Source organism: Oncorhynchus tshawytscha, unplaced genomic scaffold (assembly GCF_018296145.1).
Source record: "Oncorhynchus tshawytscha isolate Ot180627B unplaced genomic scaffold, Otsh_v2.0 Un_scaffold_4246_pilon_pilon, whole genome shotgun sequence".
Taxonomy (NCBI): domain Eukaryota; kingdom Metazoa; phylum Chordata; class Actinopteri; order Salmoniformes; family Salmonidae; genus Oncorhynchus; species Oncorhynchus tshawytscha.
Window position 1 is genome coordinate 788,101 of NW_024609831.1, and position 22,270 is coordinate 810,370.

At 43.0% G+C, this 22,270-nt stretch overlaps 2 protein-coding genes across 2 annotated transcripts; both read left to right on the forward strand.

The window, feature by feature from the left end:
* Positions 1-4,372: 4,372 nt before the first annotated feature.
* mnx2b (motor neuron and pancreas homeobox 2b) lies at positions 4,373-9,391 on the forward strand. Its single transcript, XM_042319484.1, has 3 exons — positions 4,373-5,557; positions 7,453-7,610; positions 8,599-9,391. The coding sequence occupies exons 1-3, from the start codon at positions 5,050-5,052 to the stop codon at positions 8,983-8,985; spliced, it is 1,053 nt and encodes a 350-aa protein (XP_042175418.1). The 5' UTR covers positions 4,373-5,049; the 3' UTR covers positions 8,986-9,391.
* A 6,642-nt stretch (positions 9,392-16,033) lies between these two features.
* atic (5-aminoimidazole-4-carboxamide ribonucleotide formyltransferase/IMP cyclohydrolase) lies at positions 16,034-22,270 on the forward strand. The gene is made up of 14 exons (XM_042319449.1): positions 16,034-16,185; positions 16,558-16,684; positions 16,967-17,110; positions 17,868-17,956; positions 18,417-18,568; positions 19,645-19,801; positions 19,976-20,101; positions 20,191-20,384; positions 20,458-20,547; positions 20,674-20,799; positions 20,888-20,980; positions 21,164-21,346; positions 21,519-21,674; positions 21,832-22,270. The coding sequence occupies exons 1-14, from the start codon at positions 16,167-16,169 to the stop codon at positions 21,949-21,951; spliced, it is 1,776 nt and encodes a 591-aa protein (XP_042175383.1). The 5' UTR covers positions 16,034-16,166; the 3' UTR covers positions 21,952-22,270.

Consider the following 22,270-nt stretch of genomic DNA (forward strand, 5'->3'; position numbering starts at 1 on the left):
GTGTGTGTGTGTGTGTGTGTGTGTGTGTGTGTGTGTGTGTGTGTGTGTGTGTGTGTGTGTGTGTGTGTGTGTGTGTGTGCTTGACTTTATTTGACTGATTTTGCTCTTGAATGCACCTCTGCGAGATCAGACATGCAGGTCCTTATCAGCAGGTTGAACAAACCCTGAGGACCAGTAACCCAGAGAGAGTCAATAAACAGCTGACTAACAGGGACAGCAGATCACTGCAGACCTGCGTTCAAACACTACTCAAAATCTTTTCAAATACTTTTTTTTTGTTTTAGTTTTTGAATATTTTATTTTTGCATTTTCCAATTAAGAACATTCAACGTGAAAAGATATTAGACAACGGACAATAGGACAAAGTGACAGTAACAGACGAGCGTAACAAAAATATATATATATATTATAATTATATATACAAACATACAATAAGAAAAAAAATAATAACGAGACATTGGATCACCTGCCGTAGGCTACATATTATACATTACGTGTGAAACATTATGTGAGGAGATTCTCCATATAGTCAATAAAAGGTTGCCAAATTCTGTAAAATGTCTTTAACTTATTCCTCAAGCAGTAAGTGATTTTCTCCAAAGGGATACAACTATTAACTTCCGATAGCCACATTGCAAATGACAGGGAGGAATCCCATTTCCATTTCAAGGCAATACATTTCTTGGCAATCGCTAGCAATATTTCTGTTAGCTTTATAGTATGGCTTTGCCTAAGATTGGAGTTAGTAAAGTTACCCAGTAGACAGACCTCCGGGTCTAAAGGGAATGCAACCCCGTGAATTGAGGATATGGTATCACAGACCCCCTGACAGAAACCGTGTAGTTTTCAACACTGCCAAGTGGAATGGAGGAATGTTCCTTCATCTGAGCCACTTTTCAAATACTTTAGGCGTTTGTTTTACTACACCTGGAGTGCCAGGTGATGCAGATGTGCACTTTTGGGACTATTCTATTGGTTCCATTGCACCAGGTAAGCTTAATGAAGCGGAGATAATGTATTGTAAATGATTTTGAATACTAATTGAACCCAGGTCTAGATCACACAGGGAACACATGGCATGAGAACCAACCCCAACCTTTATGGCTCCTGTCATGTAGATCACAGCCCAGAGCCGTGGTAATGATTGAAAAATATGCCTGTAATGACGATAAGCTCTTTAATGTTTCCTAAACTCCGCCGGCACTAACGTTTAAGGCCAGAGATCTAATTAATTAACTGATCAACTTTGACTTTGTAGTGCAATGCGGGCCGCTCTCTCAGAACGACTCAAGCACCTGCCCGTGGGGACGTGCAGGGTGTGTGTGCGTGTGTGTGTGTGCGTGTGTGCGCGCATGTGGCGTGTGTGTGGTGTGTGTGTGTGCGTTACGTGTGTGTGGTGTGTCCAAGACAAGGGCAGCTCTGCAAGTACTCCTGTCTTTGTGAGCAGGCATGCCAGGGTGTGTTTGTGAGTCCATCTAGCCCTACATGGCCAGCAGGACACTCTGGGCTTCTTTCTAGGGCCTTTATACCTGCTGACAATATTGACAAAACAAACACAGAGCAAATCTTAATTTGAGATTGTGTGCATGACTATTGATTTCGCGTAAATGTAATTTTACGCACACAGATGTCAGGATAGGATTCGGCCCAGTGAGTCTACGGCAGCGGCCGAGACAGAATTCCATCGGATGCAACAGCAGCAGGAAGGGTTTTGCTACATGATGTGAATGTGAATGTTTGTTCTCCTGTGTTGTTTGAAGGTGGATGGCTGGTGGGTGCGCGGTAGGGTGCGCGGTAGGGTGCGCGGTAGGGTGCGCGGTAGGGTGCGCGGTAGGGTGCGTGCCACCGTAGAAGCCGCGCGTTGCTAAGTGTTCAAACCTAGGGACCTGACATCAGGGCATCGGTGCCATTTCGATCATTGATTTAATTTAATTTGTGCACCTCAGACACCGGGTGCGGATGACGGATTTACCCGCGGCCGGGCTATTTAAATTACTTTTAAATCATAAAAGCAAAGAAACGAGGCGAGGGGAAGAGGTTGGGAGGAATAGGCAGAAAGCACTCGCGTGGCGGCGGCTGATTTCCCTGGAGCAAATTAGCTCTATATCAGACCTGGCGACAGGCGGTATTCTGGGTGATAGGGAGCAGAGAGGGGGTGGAGGGGTTGGTGAGGGAGGAGGGCGGCAGCCCCCCGCGTGTCACTGCTTCAATCTTCTAGGGGTCAGACGCAACAACAATAACCACATACACCACCTCGCTGTGAGCGACGGTCTACAGCGGGGAGAGGTGACCATTTAAGCGTTTTATGCATCTTCCTAGGCCTGATTTCAATTTCTTGAGATATAATTTAGAGCCTTTCGGATTAGGCCGCGTGCCCCTTGGATTTTATGGGCCTAGTCCACTACTCTTCCAATTCGTGGGGCTCATTCACTATTTGATTATTCAACTGTGCTTCAAGTCATAAGTGCTATTGCCTACATCTGAGTACTTAAACTAATATTTTATAATATTGGAATATTCATTATAAGTCTTTGACAGTTATTATAAAAATACAAAAATCCCTCTAGGATTTATTTTCTATTGTCAACCTTTTCACAATTAGGCTAAATAAATCACAAAAAGTGATTTGTGGATGATGTTTTGTATCCTTGAAATATTCCTGGATAAAATTGTTCCGATAATTTTAAAGTAAATTATCTAATCAAAATCATGTATGCCTGTTTTCACAACATAACTAAAGTCTGGTTTTATTCAAATCTACCAGTTTGTTAAAAAAATATATTGCAAGAATAAATGCACAGGATAATAGTAAAAAAAATATTTAGCAAATATTACTGCTTTCGAAAAGAGTTTGAAAATATGACGTTATTGTTAAATAACGAATATGAAATTACTTTCATTATATTATTCATTCATGTTTATTCAAATGCAAATCGAACATGTGTTGTGTATAGGTTACCATGCCATTTTTAGGCCTAAACTTTAAACTATGTTTTTCAAAGATTGTTGCTGAGTGGAGCATCATGGGTAAATACATATGAGTTGATCAAATAATGTATCATGTTCAGTAACCTATTGGCCATTGTGATACAACTATGAGCAAGTGGGCTTTATATGTTTACTTCATAAAAATGTCAAAATAACTATCACTTAGGACCTTATAACAGTTGCTAGTGATTATTGGACTCGTGGTAGATTTGGCCTGGGGGTAGTAATTACAATAGTATCTCAGGAGTTAATGCCATGACGACTACGTATTCTGCGTCACCTGCTTGACCTGTTAGAAACGGGATATTTGTTATTTTTTGAAGTGCTTACGGCCCAACAATGTTCACATGACCTGAGGTGAGGACCACCTACAGTAGGACTATGTCTGCTTTCATTCACACACCTGCGCGCATTCCTCCTCAGGGGTCAGGCAGATCAGGCAGAATGCGGTTGTTAAAGGTGGGAGACAACAGGGAGAATCCTCATAGTTCACTGACCGGAGCCGGGAGGCAGGACGCAGTGTTGTTGCACCACATACAAACATATAGAGAGCAAAGCAATTGTTATTCTGCTTCTCATTGCTGCATATATCTTAAAACCTTATGACACATACCAATATAAGCCTATTTCTCGTCTAAAACTAACGGTGCTGATTTAAAACGAGTTGTAAAAGCCTAACTAGGAATATGACAGACTAATAACTGACAAATTATTATTTTAATCATGTTGTTTTTCTGATTTCCTTAATTTATTATGTTTTTACATGATTACCGATATGCTGTGGGCCTATGTAAATAGGCCTAATTACGTAGATGAATAGAAATGAGTCTTGGACATGGAAGAAAAGACACCTGGAGTGTGACCTAGCTATTCTATGTTAAATCAACTTTATTAATGGACTATTTTTTTTCTCTTCGGCTGATGTATAATTCTAGGTCATAAAGATGAATTACATTAGTATTTCAACCTGGAGAAACCCATGGGTTTTAAAATAAGCAAATCGTTAATATTGTGCTAATTGAAATATAAATCTCGTGCCAATATTTCCTCTGAATAGACACGCAGAACAGATAATGATAGCAGGATTTATTTGATTTAGGCTATAAATAGATGTCCAAAATATGGCTTGAGATCCAAATGTGCGAAAACTACAAATCTGTAACATAGTTTTATCATTTTCATCATCACTGTTATTATTATAATCACAGTGTGGTAAGTTATGTTTAAATAATCATCATCATTATTATAAATATTGTATCAATTTGTACTAATAGTTATGTAATAACTATAACTACATTATTTGTTCTATTATAGCCTAGACCACTTGTGTCTTGTTATCTGATTCAGGCGTGTTCATAACGCAACAACACATACAGTAGAAAAGGCTAATATTGCTACCAGCTCTCACAGTCTCACGTCACAATTAAACACAGCAGAAAGTGTTGCTGACAGACAGAGGGAAAGAGGTTGGACATTTCTCACGCAGGAGACGTGTGAGGCGCGTTCAGAGGTTTCTTGAGCCGAGTGGAAATGAGAGAGTAATTAGTTAATTAGAAAACGGTCGACTAAACTCACCCCTCGAGTACCTGTATTAGCCAATCACAGCTCAGACAGCCACAGGGGTGGGGGAGACGGCGTCTGAAGGAGTGAAACACTTGCTTTAGTTGGTTAAATTGCTATTAAACACCAAGACCTGGCTGTTAGTCATCACATGTGATGTGAATACGCGGATAGAGGACTACAGAAACCAAATGGACACCCGGAAAGCATTGCAATTTAATATTTTGTTGTATCATTTTATTTGCTAATAATTTAAGCTCTTCAGGGTTCTTCAGAGAATATTTTACCAGAACTGTTACAGGTAGGTGATAGCGAGGGGGTGAGCAAAACTAAGGAGCCTGCTATCGAAACGCATACTAGTACAACGCATAAAAGTACATCCTCTCATGTATTTATCATTGATCTGACTTATTTTGGTTACGAGACGGTTGCACTGGCATCCTCAGAGTGACTTTTATAACAAACTGAAACATTTATACAGAAGATTGGAGTTGGAGCTGTATGCGCTCTGACGCACACAACAAGTGTACATTGGCAGGTCTGACCTTTGAGCAGCTCGCGGCAGTTTTCCTGATGCGAGTCGGTATGGAGAAATCGAATAATTTTCGAATCGATGCTCTGCTGGCGGACGAGACTCACCGGGCGAACCGAGACCTCTCCCCAGGTCTGAGCAGTGACAGCCCTGCGGGCAGCCCTGTGTCCTGTCGGCGAGCGGATACCCCGTCCCCGCGCAGGACGCCTATCCATCTTCAAACCGGGATAATCCCCAAGCCGGGACTGCTGAACCTCCCTCACACGGGACTCGCCTCGCTACCCCAAATGTACCCTGCCCCTATGTACCCAATATCGGCTTTGGGTGGACATCACCCTGCCTTCGCCTACTCCGGCTTCACACACCTTACCCAGTCGTACCCAGACCACCTGAAGGCGGCTGCCATGGCAGGGTCTCTCCCCCTGGAGCACTGGATCCGGGCTGGAATGATGATACCACGTCTTCCAGACTACAGTTGTAAGTATAGTACACCTGTGGGCTAGGCAGCACACTCAATAGGCTATATATACTCTTGTCACAAATATATCAACAAACGAAACATATTTTTAAAAGAGAGGCATTATGCGCTAGGCCCATGTTTTTTAAATTTTTAATCGGGAATGTAAATGGAGTTGAACTGTCTGTTGGTGATGTGTTTTCGTGCTTGCTCAGAACACATAGGCAATATAATTAATATAGCCAAGCAGACACAAAGCTAAGCCTAATTGCTGTAATCAATCATGTTTTTCAAATAGGTGTGGCGGGTATCAAGCAGAAATGAACTTACGCCCAGATACCGGAGGTTTATTGGTAGGAAAGGGATCGTTTGATCACTTAACAACCACTTCCAAAGCATTGAACCCAACCGCCTAGAGGTGTCGTAAAATCACTTATTGTTCCTCATTGCATGTAATCCAAAGGTGAGGGAAAGCAAATACAGCACACACACACACACACACACACACACACACACACACACACACACACACACACACACACACACACACACACACACACACACACACACACACACACACACACACACACACACACAAACACACGGCAAATGTTGTAAACATAATCAAATATATGTTCTAAGATTAGGCTAAATGTTGCAATTAACTTTAGCTAGGTGTGCAAAACTTAAACGTATTTGATACCAGTATTGATAACAAAACTCAATATATTATAACATCTCTCAGAACACATTTTACAAAAAAGTAGAAAATAATAATAATCTGAAGAATAACACCAACAACAACAATAATAACAATAAACATACATTTCAATTTGTAAATAATGAATACATCTAATACGTAGGTTATTGGTTAATAATACGTGTTATTATATATTTATTATAATAATATTGTGTTACTAATTGTATTCATATTATTTCTAACTATTGCTAACATTTTTACCAATCAGGCAAGATCTGTTTCAAAACATTTTTATTTCAATATAAGAGCAAGAACAATAGGGCTACATACAAGGTATTATCATAGAATTGTAATATTTTCATGTGTATTATATCATGCTATATATTAATTACATGCTTATATTAATCCACCTTTATTGCAATATTTAAACATATATTTTTCACTGCTTTCTGAACATATAATATTGCACATTCAATCTTAATGGTAGAACGGTTTTGTTCTTTGTTCAGTCATTAATACACAACGTCTGAAAAATATAGGCTATTTAAGTATCATGTAGAGGTATAGGCCTAAATATTGTTTAAGTGTAGACTCATGAAAAGTCTTCGATCGATTTACTGCTAACTGTAATATCATGTTTTTATTTTTGGCCTTTTCATTTCGCTATAAACGTCAACTCGATGAACATTGTCTTTGTACTGAGGAGCAAACTATAAACAAACACCTAAAACATTCTGCTAGTTCACCAATAAAATCACTAAAGCTTCATCGAATTTTCATTAAGTTAATGGTGTTCGCGCTTTTTATGGTCCTAGCGCCCAGCTTCTGCCGTGTCCTCTCGTCAACAATAAACTGGAGTAAAGCTATTATAGTTAATGACGGCGAGAGAGTGCGGGCATGTGTGTGTGTGTTCCTCCCTCAACATTATATTGGACTTCCTATGTCCTTGGTATTGCAGAAATAAGACCATTGAAACAGTCTGAGATTAAATCTACTCACATGCATTGTCCAATAGCTTGAATTGACCAGAACACAGGCTTAGTAGCCTACACATCTCATTACATTTGGGAAGAACATAGTTGGGGAGAATTAAGCTATTGATTAGGCCAGAGTCATTGTAACTTTCTACCCAGTTGTTCACTAAAAATGATCCACAATGAAGAATATTGTACTGTACTAAGGTCTCCCCCCACCCCCTCTCTCTCCCCCTCTCAGCACCCCAGGCAGGACTCCTGGGGAAGTGTCGTAGGCCCCGGACGGCGTTCACCAGTCAGCAGCTCCTTGAGCTGGAGAACCAATTTAAACTCAACAAGTACCTGTCCAGACCCAAACGCTTTGAGGTGGCCACCTCTCTCATGCTGACCGAAACACAGGTGAGGGAGAAAAGGTGTCATTCTGTGTGTGTCTGTGTGAGTGTGTATATATGTGTCTGTGTGAGCGTGTATATATGTGTCTGTGTGAGCGTGTATATATGTGTCTGTGTGAGCGTGTATATATGTGTCTGTGTGAGCGTGTATATATGTGTCTGTGTGAGCGTGTATATATGTGTGAGCGTGTATATATGTGTCTGTGTGAGCGTGTATATATGTGTCTGTGTGAGCGTGTATATATGTGTCTGTGTGAGCGTGTATATATGTGTGAGCGTGTATATATGTGTCTGTGTGAGCGTGTATATCTGTGTCTGTGTGAGCGTGTATATGTGTGTCTGTGTGAGCGTGTATATATGTGTCTGTGTGAGCGTGTATATATGTGTATGTGTGAGCGTGTATATATGTGTCTGTGTGAGCGTGTATATATGTGTCTGTGTGAGCGTGTATATATGTGTCTGTGTGAGCATGTATATATGTGTATGTGTGTTGATTCCCACCTGGCAGGCTATTCCAGCGCTGGCCTGTTATCCTATGTTCCTCTGGGAAGAACCTGTACAAATGATCCCTGGTGTGTTTGTCCTTGAGATAGACTGTCTGCTATGGCATGCTCTGTTAGTCGCTGGAGAGTAATGTGATGTCAGACAGTAGCAATCAGACCGGCAGCTCCTTATTTAGCTAATATATTACAGCTCTCTTGTTTCACCTGCCTCATATAGTCCCAAACACCACCCCTAACGAAGCAGTTGATATGTTGATTTAAAAGATCAACTCCTCTGTGTTCAAACATATTCAGCACGTTTTGGAATGACTTCTTCAGATAAATCTTTCTGCAAGTGAGTAACGGTTGTTGTTGACATTTCAGCCCGGTTTAGTAGACAGAAAATGGCATCCCAAATGTACTAAACTGAGTGTGGGGATAGAGAGATAGAGACTGCAGGTGAGAGACCTCCTGCATTAGTGTGTGTCTGACAGGCGTTCTGTCTGTCCTCAGGTGAAGATCTGGTTCCAGAACCGCCGGATGAAGTGGAAGCGCAGCCGCAAGGCCAAGGAGCAGGCATCTGCGTCTGCCCAGTCTGAGGCGGAGCGACTACGCACCGGGGGAAAACCGACCAATGGCAAACCAGCTGAGAATAAACCAGCTTCCACTCAGGATGACGAGGGAGAGCTAGACCTAGAAGAAGCAGAGGAGGAAGAGGAGGAAGAGGAGGAGACGCCACACGAGTTTGATGTTACCATGGGTGGCGCGGTGGGGTTGCAGCGTTCAGCAGACTTTCTGAAGCTCACAGCGGAGCTTGGTTACAACCCCCACAGTCCCTTCTCTGAGGACGACTTAGTGGGGGTGACAGGGGGGGACAGGAAGATAGGCGCAGGGTTGTGAAAAGACAAAGACACACCCAGAAAGGAAAACGCCAGAGACACTGCTGCTTGACACTGGCTCTGAGAAAGTGGGGGTCTATAGTGTAAAAAGAGAAAAAAATGGATGTGCCATTTCAAAAGCCTATGACAGTGTTTTTTGTGTACATAATGCTCAACGCAATGTAACGTTTCTGTGACCCTGATGGAGTTGTTTAAGGCAGGGGTTTCCAAACTGTGGGTCGCCCCCCCAACCCCCAAAAAATGTTTTAAAGGAACTCAATCCGTCTTTAAACTTATTCTTGAAAGTTGTACTAGTAGAATGCACAAGGTGTCATTTCTATATTGGGTATTACATCATCAGTTCCTCTTGTCCTGTCAGTCATTACATACCTTAGAGAGCTATTTATAACTTGTTAGAAATGTCCAGATCCACTAGCCCATGTCAGCTAATGTTTTTATTTATTTTGTTTTTCAGCTCATAGATGTTGGAGTCATGTTTTTGTCACTCAAATATCACATGAATACACATTAGGCATGGCAAAATGTACAGAATTGCAGGAAATAAGCTTTAAACCTGCAAAACTCTCCACCAACAAGAAGGGTGTGAACAGTTTGTCACGAACAGTGCTTGTGCCATAGAAATAGACATGCCGCTCGCACAGGGGGGTGTGGGATGTTCCCCAATGCTGGAAGGGGTGTTTCCCAATGCTGGTACCCCTGGTTTAAGGTATAGGTGTTCTTTAGGTTGGACTCGCATCTCTAAGGATGAGGGAATATAAAGCATTTTATATTCATCATCACATCAAGTAAGGCTGAATAAGACACTGAACCCTGTCTCTCTCTGCTGTATTTTTTCATGGCATGCAACTCCAAAAAAATGTTTTTACACAGGACATTCACCGGCTGTAAGACTCCTGTGTTTTTCATCCAATTGGACTGAGAAGTACTGTAGCAGCAGTGAAGCAGTGAACACCACTGACCTCTATTACCTTGTCATCCATCTCAGCTAAACTCCACCCCTGACAGGCTGACTGACAGATGTGGCTCCTCCCACCAGCAGTGCTAAAGGATGTGATACAACCAAGTTACGTTCAGAACCGTTGGACTGTTGCAAACTGCAACTTACACTGGCAGGAGTGAACAAACCCTGAGCAGTTTGCATTAGCTGAAAACGAAGGGGAAAGTGTTGCAAAGTGTTGCAGAATGTTGCGTGATGTTGTGAATGTGCCCCCATGAATGTCAGACATCTTGGATTTACAGACTTTCTATGATGTCTCATATACTCTACTTGTGTGTGCAATTGAACATTGTTGTAATGTAAATTCAGATTTCTGTTGTTATTGTTGTTTGTTTGTTTATTGTTGTTATTTAACCACATTTAAATGTATCTTATTTATTTGAATTGACAGGTAAATGACAGGAAAAAAGTTAATGTGTTTATCTGAAACTGGTCTGTGTTGATGTCAACTGCGTGAAATAAAAAAACAGAAATGAAAATTGTTCAAATAACTTGAGAAATGTAGGATTTATGCAAAGTTAACTCATTAAAATGAGGGATTGATTTGTGGAGAACATTTAGAACATGTATAAGTCATCTAAAGTATTTTAAAAGTGGGTTTAGTGGAGATCAATGAGAGGGAGTTACACAAACACATTGAGCAGGCAAAGTTGAGCATTTCTTTAAGAAAGTTATTAGTGTGTGGAGCCTTCATAATGACCTTGTGAGTCTTCTGCAACCACACAGGGATGGTAACAATAGGGTAGAGAGGTCCAACTATAAATCCAGCTAAAACAGACATATTGGCCAAATTTCTACTTCCAATCCCACTTAATGGAAATCTCTCAAATGGACACACTTTTTTTTCTGTATCACACGTCCTTCCCTTGTTTCCTGTCTATTTCAGCCACCTCGTTGTCACAGATAACAGATGGCAAGATGGCAAAGAGAAAGGAAGATAATCCAACACTGCATATTAAACCAGCAGAGCCCCTTAATTTACAACCCTGGGGCTTTCAAATATGAATTACTCAGGCGGGTTTTACTGATAGTGAAATAATTAAGTTAATGAAGGAGAGGTAAAGGCTTATGTTCCAAGTGGCTCCCTATTACCTATATAGTGCACTACTTTTTAGGGATCTGGTAGTGCACTATTTAGGGAATAGGGTGCCATTTGGTGCGCACACAAAGTAATCAGTGCCTGATGGTGATGTCACCCAGGCTACATTTTAATTTGCAAGAAGAAACAGAAGATGATGTGTGTCTGACCGAAACGGGACGTTTTTATTGGCCGTCCAAAGTACGGGCGGTGATTAAAAACCGGACTAGAGGACACACGCGGCATAACTCGTCTCCTCCCACCCAGCCGGCCCGCAGGCCCCGGCCCACAACATCATGCTTATATAGTGATTAAATGCATTTTTAACTGGCCGGGCAAGACGCTGGCCTGTCTCTTGAAACAAAGCCGGGATGGTTCTGCTACATGAACTTGAGACAGAAAGGGGCCTTTGTGCACAGCTACAGGTCTGGAGTCAGTTTAGTTTTAATTTTGGTGGTGGTGGAGGGCAGTATGGAGTAAAGGGGCACTAGTCCTAGATACGTTTAAGGGTTATTTTCTGTTTGGAGACGGCTGGGTGCTCAGAAACTGAGAGCCGGACAAATGCAGTAATAGATAGTTATGGAACAAGGTGGAAGACAATGATTGGAGTTATTGAATGTGTTTGACAGTGTAGTGGATTGGATTTAGTGTCCAAGGTTTTGAATGTGTTTAACAGTGTAGTGGATTGGATTTAGTGTCCAAGGTTTTGAATGTGTTTAACAGTGTAGTGGATTGGATTTAGTGTCCAAGGTTTTGAATGTGTTTGACAGTGTAGTGGATTGGATTTAGTGTCCAAGGTTTTGAATGTGTTTGACAGTGTGGTGGATTGGATTTAGTGTCCAAGGTTTTGAATGTGTTTAACAGTGTAGTGGATTGGATTTAGTGTCCAAGGTTTTGAATGTGTTTAACAGTGTAGTGGATTGGATTTAGTGTCCAAGGTTTTGAATGTGTTTGACAGTGTAGTGGATTGGATTTAGTGTCCAAGGTTTTGAATGTGTTTGACAGTGTGGTGGATTGGATTTAGTGTCTAAGATTTTGAATGTGTTTGACAGTGTGGTGGATAGGATTTAGTGTCTAGTGACCCCATCCTACTCCTTGTGGCTCACAATCCGGGCCTCAAAAGCAGTTCACTGTAGAGTAAACAGTGCTTATAGGCCTTAAAGCACTATGTCTCAGACCTAACCACTATGTCTCATACATAACCACTATGTCTCAGACCTAACCACTATGTCTCAGACCTAACCACTATGTCTCATACCTAACCACTATGTCTCAGACCTAACCACTATGTCTCAAACCTAACCACTATGTCTCAGACCTAACCACTATGTCTCAGACCTAACCAACCACTATGTCTCAGACCTAACCACTATGTCTCAGACCTAACCACTATGTCTCAGACCTAACCACTATGTCTCAGACCTAACCACTATGTCTCAGACCTAACCACTATGTCTCAGACCTAACCACTATGTCTCAGACCTAACCACTATGTCTCAGACCTAACCACTATGTCTCATACCTAACCACTATGTCTCATACCTAACCACTATGTCTCAGACCTAACCACTATGTCTCAGACCTAACCACTATGTCTCAGACCTAACCACTATGTCTCAGACCTAACCACTATGTCTCATACCTAACCACTATGTCTCAGACCTAACCACTATGTCTCAGACCTAACCACTATGTCTCCCTCAATGCAGCATTTAATTTGGCTGATGAAAAATCATATCAATCAATAAGAGTTTATTTAGATGTGTGACTAATGCCATTCGGCCTGTTTTATGATACAGGGCCGCCTGACAAACACAACTAAAATCATAGTACATTGATAAGCAGTCTGAGCAAAATATAGAGATCATTGATTCAGTTTCTCAATTCTAATTTAATCTGAACTCACCTGTCATACGGCTAAACAATGATTGGTGTAAATTCCATCCACTGGTGATAACGCTGTCAATAGTGATTTCTCAACAGCCTGGTCTGACAGAATTGCTGACGGCCCCTATGCTTTTTCTATACCAATAATGTAATCGCCTCATTGTGTGTGTGTTTGTGTGTGTATGTATGTATGTGTGTGTGTGTGTGTGTGTGTATATGCATGTCTGTGTGTTCATCCATGTATGTGTGTGTATGTCTGTATGTGTGTGTCTGTATTTGTGTGTGTGTGTGTGTGTGTGTGTGTGTGTGTGTGTGTGTGTGTGTGTGTGTGTGTGTGAGTGTGTGTGTGTGTGTGTGTGTGTGTGTGTGTGTGTGTGTGTGTGTGTGTGTGTGTGTGTGTGTGTGTGTGTGTGTGTGTGTGTGTGTGTGTGTGTGTGTGTGTGTGTGTGTGTGTGTGTGTGTGTGTGTGTGTGTGTGTGTGTGTGAGTGTGTGTATGAGTGTGAATGTATATGCGTGTGAGTGAGAGTGTGTGTTTATGTATATGTATAACATTTTGTCCTGTCTATTACAGTGTCACAATCACTCAAGCGACTCGCCAAGACATCAGTGCAACCCGCACGAGTCCTCCAATAGGGAAAATGGTTACCAGAAAGGCCATTTTCATAGTTAAATAAATAAATGCAGTTTTCTTTCACTTTGTCAGATGGTAAATCAGGATCAATAACTTAAGCGGCAAGACCCTGTAAAATATTTACATCCTGTAGTTTAATCAATCAGCAAAATGTCGGCCTCATTACGGAAATATGAACAGATTGTCTGATCTTTTAAAGTAATCACCCATATTGGTTTAGGTTTCCCTTGGCCCTGTCGTGTTACTTAAGCTAATGGGTAGCTAGGTAAGGGAATGAGGGACAGGGGCTGTAAATTCACATCTGTCAGAATTTAACCGCTGTTCAAATGCATGAAAAAGGCCAAGTTTTGGGTAATAAAGTTTATTGAAAAGGGTTGGCCCTCCGTCGGAACAATGGGGAATGTAATCATGAGAGGCTTTTATTGTTGCAGGAAATCTATGTTACAGGTGCTCAGAAAAGCAATGATCGTGACACAACAAAGCTTTGGTAATTGTGCTTGTCCCAATGTCATTCTCAAGACAGACAGACAGACAGACAGACAGACAGACAGACAGACAGACAGACAGACAGACAGACAGACAGACAGACAGACAGACAGACAGACAGACAGACAGACAGACAGACAGACAGACAGACAGACAGACAGACAGACAGACAGACAGACAGACAGACAGACAGACAGACAGACAGACAGACAGACAGACAGACAGACAGGAGACTCACTGTCATGGACACAGACCTGGGAACCTGCCCACCTTTTGAAAAACCAAATTTAGAGGGAAAAAACATAGTCGTGTATATATACAGAACAAACAGCTTAGATAGGCTGGGATCCTATTAATATCTCAAAACATAACCATGCTATAGGCCTACTAAGGCTCCATTATTCAATACCCCTCCAGTGGCTTGGTGTGTATCAGTACCCCTCCAGTGGCTTGGTGTGTATCAATACCCCTCCAGTGGCTTGGTGTGTATCAGTACCCCTCCAGTGGCTTGGTGTGTATCAGTACCCCTCCAGTGGCTTGGTGTGTATCAGTACCCCTCCAGTGGCTTGGTGTATGTCAGTACCCCTCCAGTGGCTTGGTGTGTATCAGTACCCCTCCAGTGGCTTGGTGTGTATCAGTACCCCTCCAGTGGCTTGGTGTGTATCAGTACCCCTCCAGTGGCTTGGTGTGTATCAGTACCCCTCCAGTGGCTTGGTGTATGTCAGTACCCCTCCAGTGGCTTGGTGTATGTCAGTACCCCTCCAGTGGCTTGGTGTGTATCAGTACCCCTCCAGTGGCTTGGTGTATGTCAGTACCCCTCCAGTGGCTTGGTGTGTATCAGTACCCCTCCAGTGGCTTGGTGTGTATCAGTACCCCTCCAGTGGCTTGGTGTATGTCAGTACCCCTCCAGTGGCTTGGTGTGTATCAGTACCCCTCCAGTGGCTTGGTGTGTATCAGTACCCCTCCAGTGGCTTGGTGTGTATCAGTACCCCTCCAGTGGCTTGGTGTGTATCAGTACCCCTCCAGTGGCTTGGTATGTCAGTACCCCTCCAGTGGCTTGGTGTATGTCAGTACCCCTCCAGTGGCTTGGTGTATGTCAGTACCCCTCCAGTGGCTTGGTGTATATCAGTACACCTCCAGTGGCTTGGTGTATGTCAGTACCCCTCCAGTGGCTTGGTGTATGTCAGTACCCCTCCAGTGGCTTGGTGTATGTCAGTACCCCTCCAGTGGCGGAGCGAGAGTCTAAAATCTCACATTGTTATCATTTTAAATAGCCTAAATCTCTCTAATGCCATACATGCCACTGGGTTAGGTCACGGAGTACATATGAGAAGACATTCTGGGCTTTTCAATGATATCATGTGTGGGGGGTGTCACCTTGATAATCAAAATAGCCACCATCCCAATTAGCACATGTTATGGTGTAATTGTGTAATGATCATTTTTGACAGTTTGATATTCAAATTGTTTCTTATCGGTCAATTTTTAGTTTGGTGAGTTTTCAGAGCAGTGTAATAAATACATGAAATAAGAGCTAAATAAAAGCTGGTTAATTACTTGTAATCGGTTATGTTTACTGTAATGTTAACTTTTTATATATTTCCTGTCAACCGAGTTTTAATGGCCACTACAGTCCAGATACAGTCCAAAAAACAATATATGTGTTCACATTTTTTCCTTTGTAACATGTTTTTGTGCACCTCAAACCGTTATCTGATGTTTAAATATATATATATATAAATTACAAAACGTGTTTTTTACTGGGACTCAGGATAGAAGTCAGCGAATTTGAATTTTACTGCGCAGAAGGCAACGAAGAGGTTGTTTGAAGGGTACAAATTGGTCATGGCTAGCAAACCCTAACTATATTTTCGAACCGTAATCTAATTCTAACCTGCACGTTAATTCTCCTAACCTGCTGCGTAAATTCTCCTAGACTGCAACGAAAAGTCACATCTGACAAAAGCTGTATCCCGTTTAGTCAAAACCGGTCAAAGGGGCGGTCCTGTCAAATCACAAAGTTCCCATCATGCCATAAATTGAAACAACTATACACATGCTTCTAGTCTCCCATTCCTAGACAGAGAACGTTACCCAAAACCATGGCCTGCTCAGAACTGGGTAAACCTTCTTCTTCTTTTTAAATTAAAAATATATATATTTTAGCTAGCTTTAGCTAATGTAGTTTAGAGACTGAGTAGTCTATGTTGAAGCATACGTTTGAGCGTAGTGTTTATGCTGCGTGGTCAATATCCAATTCAATTGTTTCTTGCGTCGTGCTAGGTAGGCTAGCTACAACTAGCATGCCACGAAAAACATGCTTCCATTTTAGTTAGCAACGGGTGGCTACAAAGGGGCAATAACCTATCGATGACGTCTCAGTGGAGTCAACATATTTACCGATATTTGAAAAGCAAGCTTCGTTTCAAAGTGGTGCCATTCAATCAATCTATAACTTTGTCACCGTTTTGTCTCTTAATTCTACACACACAGCACTGTTGAGTGTGTCCGACAAGTCTGGACTTCTGGACTTTGCCAAAAGGCTGGTGAACGTGGGACTGTCACTCGTCGCATCAGGTGGCACCGCCAAAACCCTGCGCGATGCAGGACTGGCTGTTCGGTAGGTGTAACCGTTTGCATACATTTCCAATATCTCATCTATCCTTGTTGATAGTGTTAAGCCACCAACGTTCTCTTGCGCTAATACTCAAACGATTCAATGTTATGCTGATAACAATGTATTCCTTTAAGTCGCCTTACTGTTTGGAACTTCAAAGAGTAGGTCTATCTAGTATTCTGCAGTCATTGACCACCTTTCAGATGAGCTGCATTCCCAGCCTCTAAATGCAATTGAGAATGTGTGCCACTGAATCACCTAACATCCATCTCCCTTTTGTTCCAGGGATGTGTCTGAGCTGACTGGCCATCCAGAGATGCTTGGTGGAAGGGTGAAGACCCTGCATCCTGCTGTACACGGGGGCATCCTGGCCCGGCACACCCCTTCGGACAAGGCTGACATGGAGAAACTGGGCTACAGTCTGGTTAGGTAAGAGACAGGGAAGTGGGTTTAATTTGGCTCTAGACATTGATCTAAGCTCAGATCTGTTTTCCTCAATAGTTAAGAGTAGGACTTGTCCATCTCAGTCAACTTTTCTATACTTTTTTTTCCAGAGCCACTACTGCTTTAATGTGGTTTTTGGGGGTCTTTGAACAGCCTTTTTGTGAATGAGCAGACCTAAAACACCATGCATGTGATCGGGCACAAGACTGTATTAGATTTGGCCCTAATGCAGGGCAGTACGGTTGTAAAGTGGGGAAACTTCGAAGTATGCGTTGCTAATCTAATAACCGGCTGACTCAAATGCTGCTGCATCTGCACACACCTGATCGTGTTACACACTTTACATTTTTTTTTTTTGCCCTGGGAGTCTGATTGGCTGTTTAAGCTGCCTATTTGACATTCATGGAATGTGATTGGCTTTGAGGAGAAAGTGTGCAATGCATACAGCCTCTGAAATAAACCATGAATTCTCTTTGGAGCCTATGGGCATGTATGTTTAACAATTTGGGTTCAAGGCTGCAAAATGTGACCTGCTTAATTGACACATGTTCCCATTTACAAAAGTCAAAACTTCACCCTTTTTTTCTTTTTAAGATATTGAGTCATCTAGGGCACACGCAATGTGGGGGATTGAACAGCCACGCTACTCATTATTTCAAATTGCCTAGATGGTTAGAAAAACATAGTGAAATGCATTGCATTTCTTGACTTGTATTGCTTCCCTTTGCCGGTCTTTGACCAGGGTGGTGGTGTGTAACCTTTACCCGTTTGTGAAGACTATCTCCAACACTAATGTGACCGTGGAAGATGCAGTGGAACAGATTGATATTGGTGAGTGGAATGTTAAAGTTGAAAACTTTTATTTATTTATTTATTTATTTTGTCAGACCTGACCAAATTCACATAGAATTGTTCTCATTGAAAGCAAGTATAAGAAGCGGTAGATCTGTTCTATGTGCACTATTTCTATGCTTTCTGTGAAGTTTAGTTTTTGCTGCTTTTACTTTCAGTTTTGTACACCAGCTGAAAATACAATATTTGGGGTTATGGAAAATAATTCACAGCGGTTTAGATGGTACAATGATTCTCTACCATATACTTGCTTCTTTTGGCACATAAACTGAATTTAGGCAAACAAATAGAATTTTAGCAACCAGGAAATGGTGGCGCAATTCATTCATATTGCACCTTTTAAGGCCAGCTCTACATTTTACTTTCTGAAGTCTGTTCTATAACCTGAAATGCCCTAGGTTGCCATGATTACCCTGTTTGACCCTGGCTGTGTCCTCAGGTGGGGTAACCCTGCTCCGAGCAGCGGCCAAGAACCACGCCCGCGTAACCATTGTGTGCGACCCTGCCGACTACCAGCTGGTCGCTGTGGAGATGGAGGGTTCCGAGGGTAAAGACACGACCCTGGACACCCGCAAGACTCTGGCCCTGAAGGTAACTAGGGCAACTTGAAAGCACGGGTTGAAAGTGGACTTTTTTTTACATGGTCCTTTTTGTCTCGTGTATATCAATCTACTTTCTGGACAAGTTGGGAATGGTGAGATCTAGTGTAACTTCCATGTGCTCTCCTTCTGCCTTCCTGTTGAGACATGTCTGTCAACCTCAACTGTGAACAGAGAGAATGTTGAGTGATAGAGAAATGATGCTATCAGGAACCAAACTGGACATAGACACAACTGAAGTCTTAAGAGACTCTTCAGTAGTAGCAAATCGGACATCTCAGGACAACTGGGGAAGGCCTCATACTGTGTCTTTGACAGATTATTGACCCTCTGTTAAAAGGATCAATTTGTACAATTGTAGACCAGATACCATGGCGTCTATATAGTCAAAAAGCACAATTGCAATCGGGTCATTGGGTTTTTGTTTAATTGATTGTTTGTTGGTTAATGCGAGGTAAAGTTCAGAGTCCACTACCTCCCATGTTGCCCTCTCTTGTACTTGGGGCCATGTTGTTCAGATCAGCCCACAGTATTCTATTGATCCAGTATCCCTGGACATTGTAAATATGCTACTGGAACTGCCCTTTACATAGTTTGCTCACTTGATTGTTTTTGTTCTACCTTGTTGTTTTAATATTACATTGTTATTGATTACTGCATTGTTGGTTAGCTTGCAAAAAATCATTTCACTGTACTTGTGCATTTGACATTGAGTCTTGAGACTACATGGAGTAGAATGGATACATTTAGCACATGGTGTCTCTTGTGAAGGCATTACAAATCTTAGTGATAGTTTGTATTAAAGCTGCCTCCAGATAAAACTATAGAAGCCCATGTTGGCTTTGATCATGGAATAGGTTACAACGCTGTCTGGTTCAGTTGTTTACCCTGGGCTATGTTCATTAGGGAACACCGTAGAAAAACATTTTGCAGCGGTAAACAGATGTGCATTTCCTATTGGACATCAAGGTTTTCCCTTCCTGTTTCAGTTCCCTTTCTTCCATATGTTGTCTAATGAACATGATCCTGGTGTCTATGCTATCTAGTTGTCCTCATTCTCTCTCCCAGGCCTTTACTCACACGGCTCAGTATGATGAGGCCATCGCGGACTACTTCCGGGGCCAGTACAGCCGTGGGGTATCCCAGCTGCCCCTGCGCTACGGCATGAACCCCCACCAAGCCCCCGCCCAGCTCTACACCCTGCGTCCCACCCTCCCCCTCACAGGTAGGCTTCACACCCCACCCCCCCCTCATTGTGTAGCCAGTAGTAACATTGTCAACCCTCATTTTAATTGGTGTCATATGTTCAACTGAAACCGTCCAGGGGGACTTTGTCCTGTCTAGGTAGACTAACTGTATTGACCCTCCCTTCTCTCCATTCCATTCCTGCCTCTGTCAGTGGTAAATGGTTCTCCTGGGTTCATTAACCTTTGTGATGCCCTGAACGCCTGGCAGCTGGTCCGAGAGCTGAAGAGTGCCCTGGGCATGCCCTCTGCCACCTCTTTCAAACACGTCAGCCCTGCAGGTCAGACACGCAGAGCTTCCAATGCATATGCCAACAAGATTGCAAGGATACCCAGTAACATTGACCTAGGCTGTCTTCTCTCTCTCTAGGGGCTGCGGTGGGTGTTCCTCTGAGTGATGAGGAGGCCAAGGTGTGTATGGTGAATGACATGCTGAAGAACCTGACCCCACTGGCTACAGCCTACGCCCGGGCTAGAGGGTCAGACAGGATGTCCTCCTTCGGCGACTTCATCGCTCTGTCTGACGTGTGTGACGTCCCCACTGCCAAGATCATATCCAGAGAGGTAGGGCTTCCCAGGTGTCGTGTGTCTGTCCTGTGTGTTTCCTGCATTTCCAACCCCTGTCTATCATTCTCAGGTCTCTGATGGCATCATTGCCCCTGGTTACGAAGAGGAGGCCCTCAGGATTCTGTCCAAGAAGAAGAATGGAAACTACTGTGTTCTCCAGGTATGGTTGGACATGGAAAAGCAGTTGGTGGTCATCCTATGTTGCAGCCTTTCCTAGAAAAAAGAAGTTTGAAGTTTATTTGAATCTTCTCACCGGTTGGGGGTGCTGCATGTCTAAATCTGTCAGATGGACCCAGCCTATGAGCCAGATGAGCCAGAGGTCAGAGTTCTCTTTGGCCTCCACCTCAAACAGAAGAGAAATGGAGCTGTCATTGACAAGGATCTCTTCAGCAACGTCGTCTCCAAGGGCGCGGTGAGTCTGGTTTGTGCGTGTCTTGATAGTTTGTGAGATGCTCACTGATGATGACCTGTTTTGCCCTCTTGTCTGTCTCCTGTTTAAGCTGTCGGTGGAGGCGCTGCGCGACCTGATCGTGGCCAGCATCACAGTGAAGTACACCCAGTCCAACTCTGTCTGTTACGCCAAGGATGGACAGGTAACCAACCTGGAGAGGGAGGAGACATGGGAGGTTCCTGTTGAAATAGTGTTTGGGCACAGAGTTTCCCCTTGTTGTCACCTACATCCTTGTTTACTTTTTTCCGAAGGAATTTTGAAACATTCAACACTATGTACTGTGGCATTTCTGGGTCACACTCCGTCTCCTCTCCCTGTGTACCAGGTGATTGGGATCGGTGCGGGTCAGCAGTCTCGTATCCACTGCACGCGGCTGGCAGGGGACAAGGCTGATAACTGGTGGCTGAGGCACCACCCGCGGGTGTTGGGCATGAGGTTCAGGAGTGGAGTGAAGCGGGCGGAGATGGCCAATGCCATCGATCAGTACGTCAGCGGAACCATTGGAGAGGTTAGGGGGTCAGAGGTCAATTAGGGACATGCACTCTACGCATCTGAAATGGTTGTCGGATGTACAGTTCTGTATGTTTTGTGTAGGTTCCTACTGTAGGTGTCTGTCTATTTAAAAAAAAAAATCAAATTCCAGATGAGTCTGTCCTGCTCTCTAACTCTTCTGTGTTCAGGGTCCAGACCTGGCAGTATGGAAGGCCATGTATGAGGAGGTCCCAGAGCCTCTGGATGAGACTGAGAAGAGGAACTGGCTGAGCTCTCTACAGGCTGTAGCCCTCAGCTCTGATGCCTTCTTCCCCTTCAGAGACAACGTGGACCGTGCCAAACAGGTAAACACGGCTGAATTATAACTTTTCACTAGTCTAAGATGGCAGACTTTCTGCTTTTGGTTCTTTAGTTGGTCTCTAGCCTTCTAGTACCTTCCAAGGTCTTTTCTGTTTGACGCCCACATGGACTGATTATTCTGAGGTGTCTGTCTCTCTGTAGAGTGGTGTGGAGTACATTGCTGCCCCGGCTGGGTCCACAGCTGACGAGGTGGTGATCAATGCCTGTAATGAGCAGGGCATCACCCTGGTGCACACCAACCTGAGACTCTTCCACCACTGAATACCTGGAGTGGCTGTCATACAACGCTGCCTGACACACCACACACCATTATGGCCCTGAGTAACATGTAGCCATGTGTGTCTACATGTTGGAGGTCCACTAACTGCTCTAGAATAGTGATCAACAAAGGTACTAACATAGTATTATTTACACTGAGACATTCCTGTCCTACGGTTATCATGCACAAACAGCACGAGTCATGCTGAGGATCATTCAGATTCCGTTACATTCCGAGCTTGCTTTCATATTTGTATCTAAGTTACAACGTTACTGTCTGGAAGGTCACGTTTTACCATGAAATAAACTGTTTCTTGAGAAA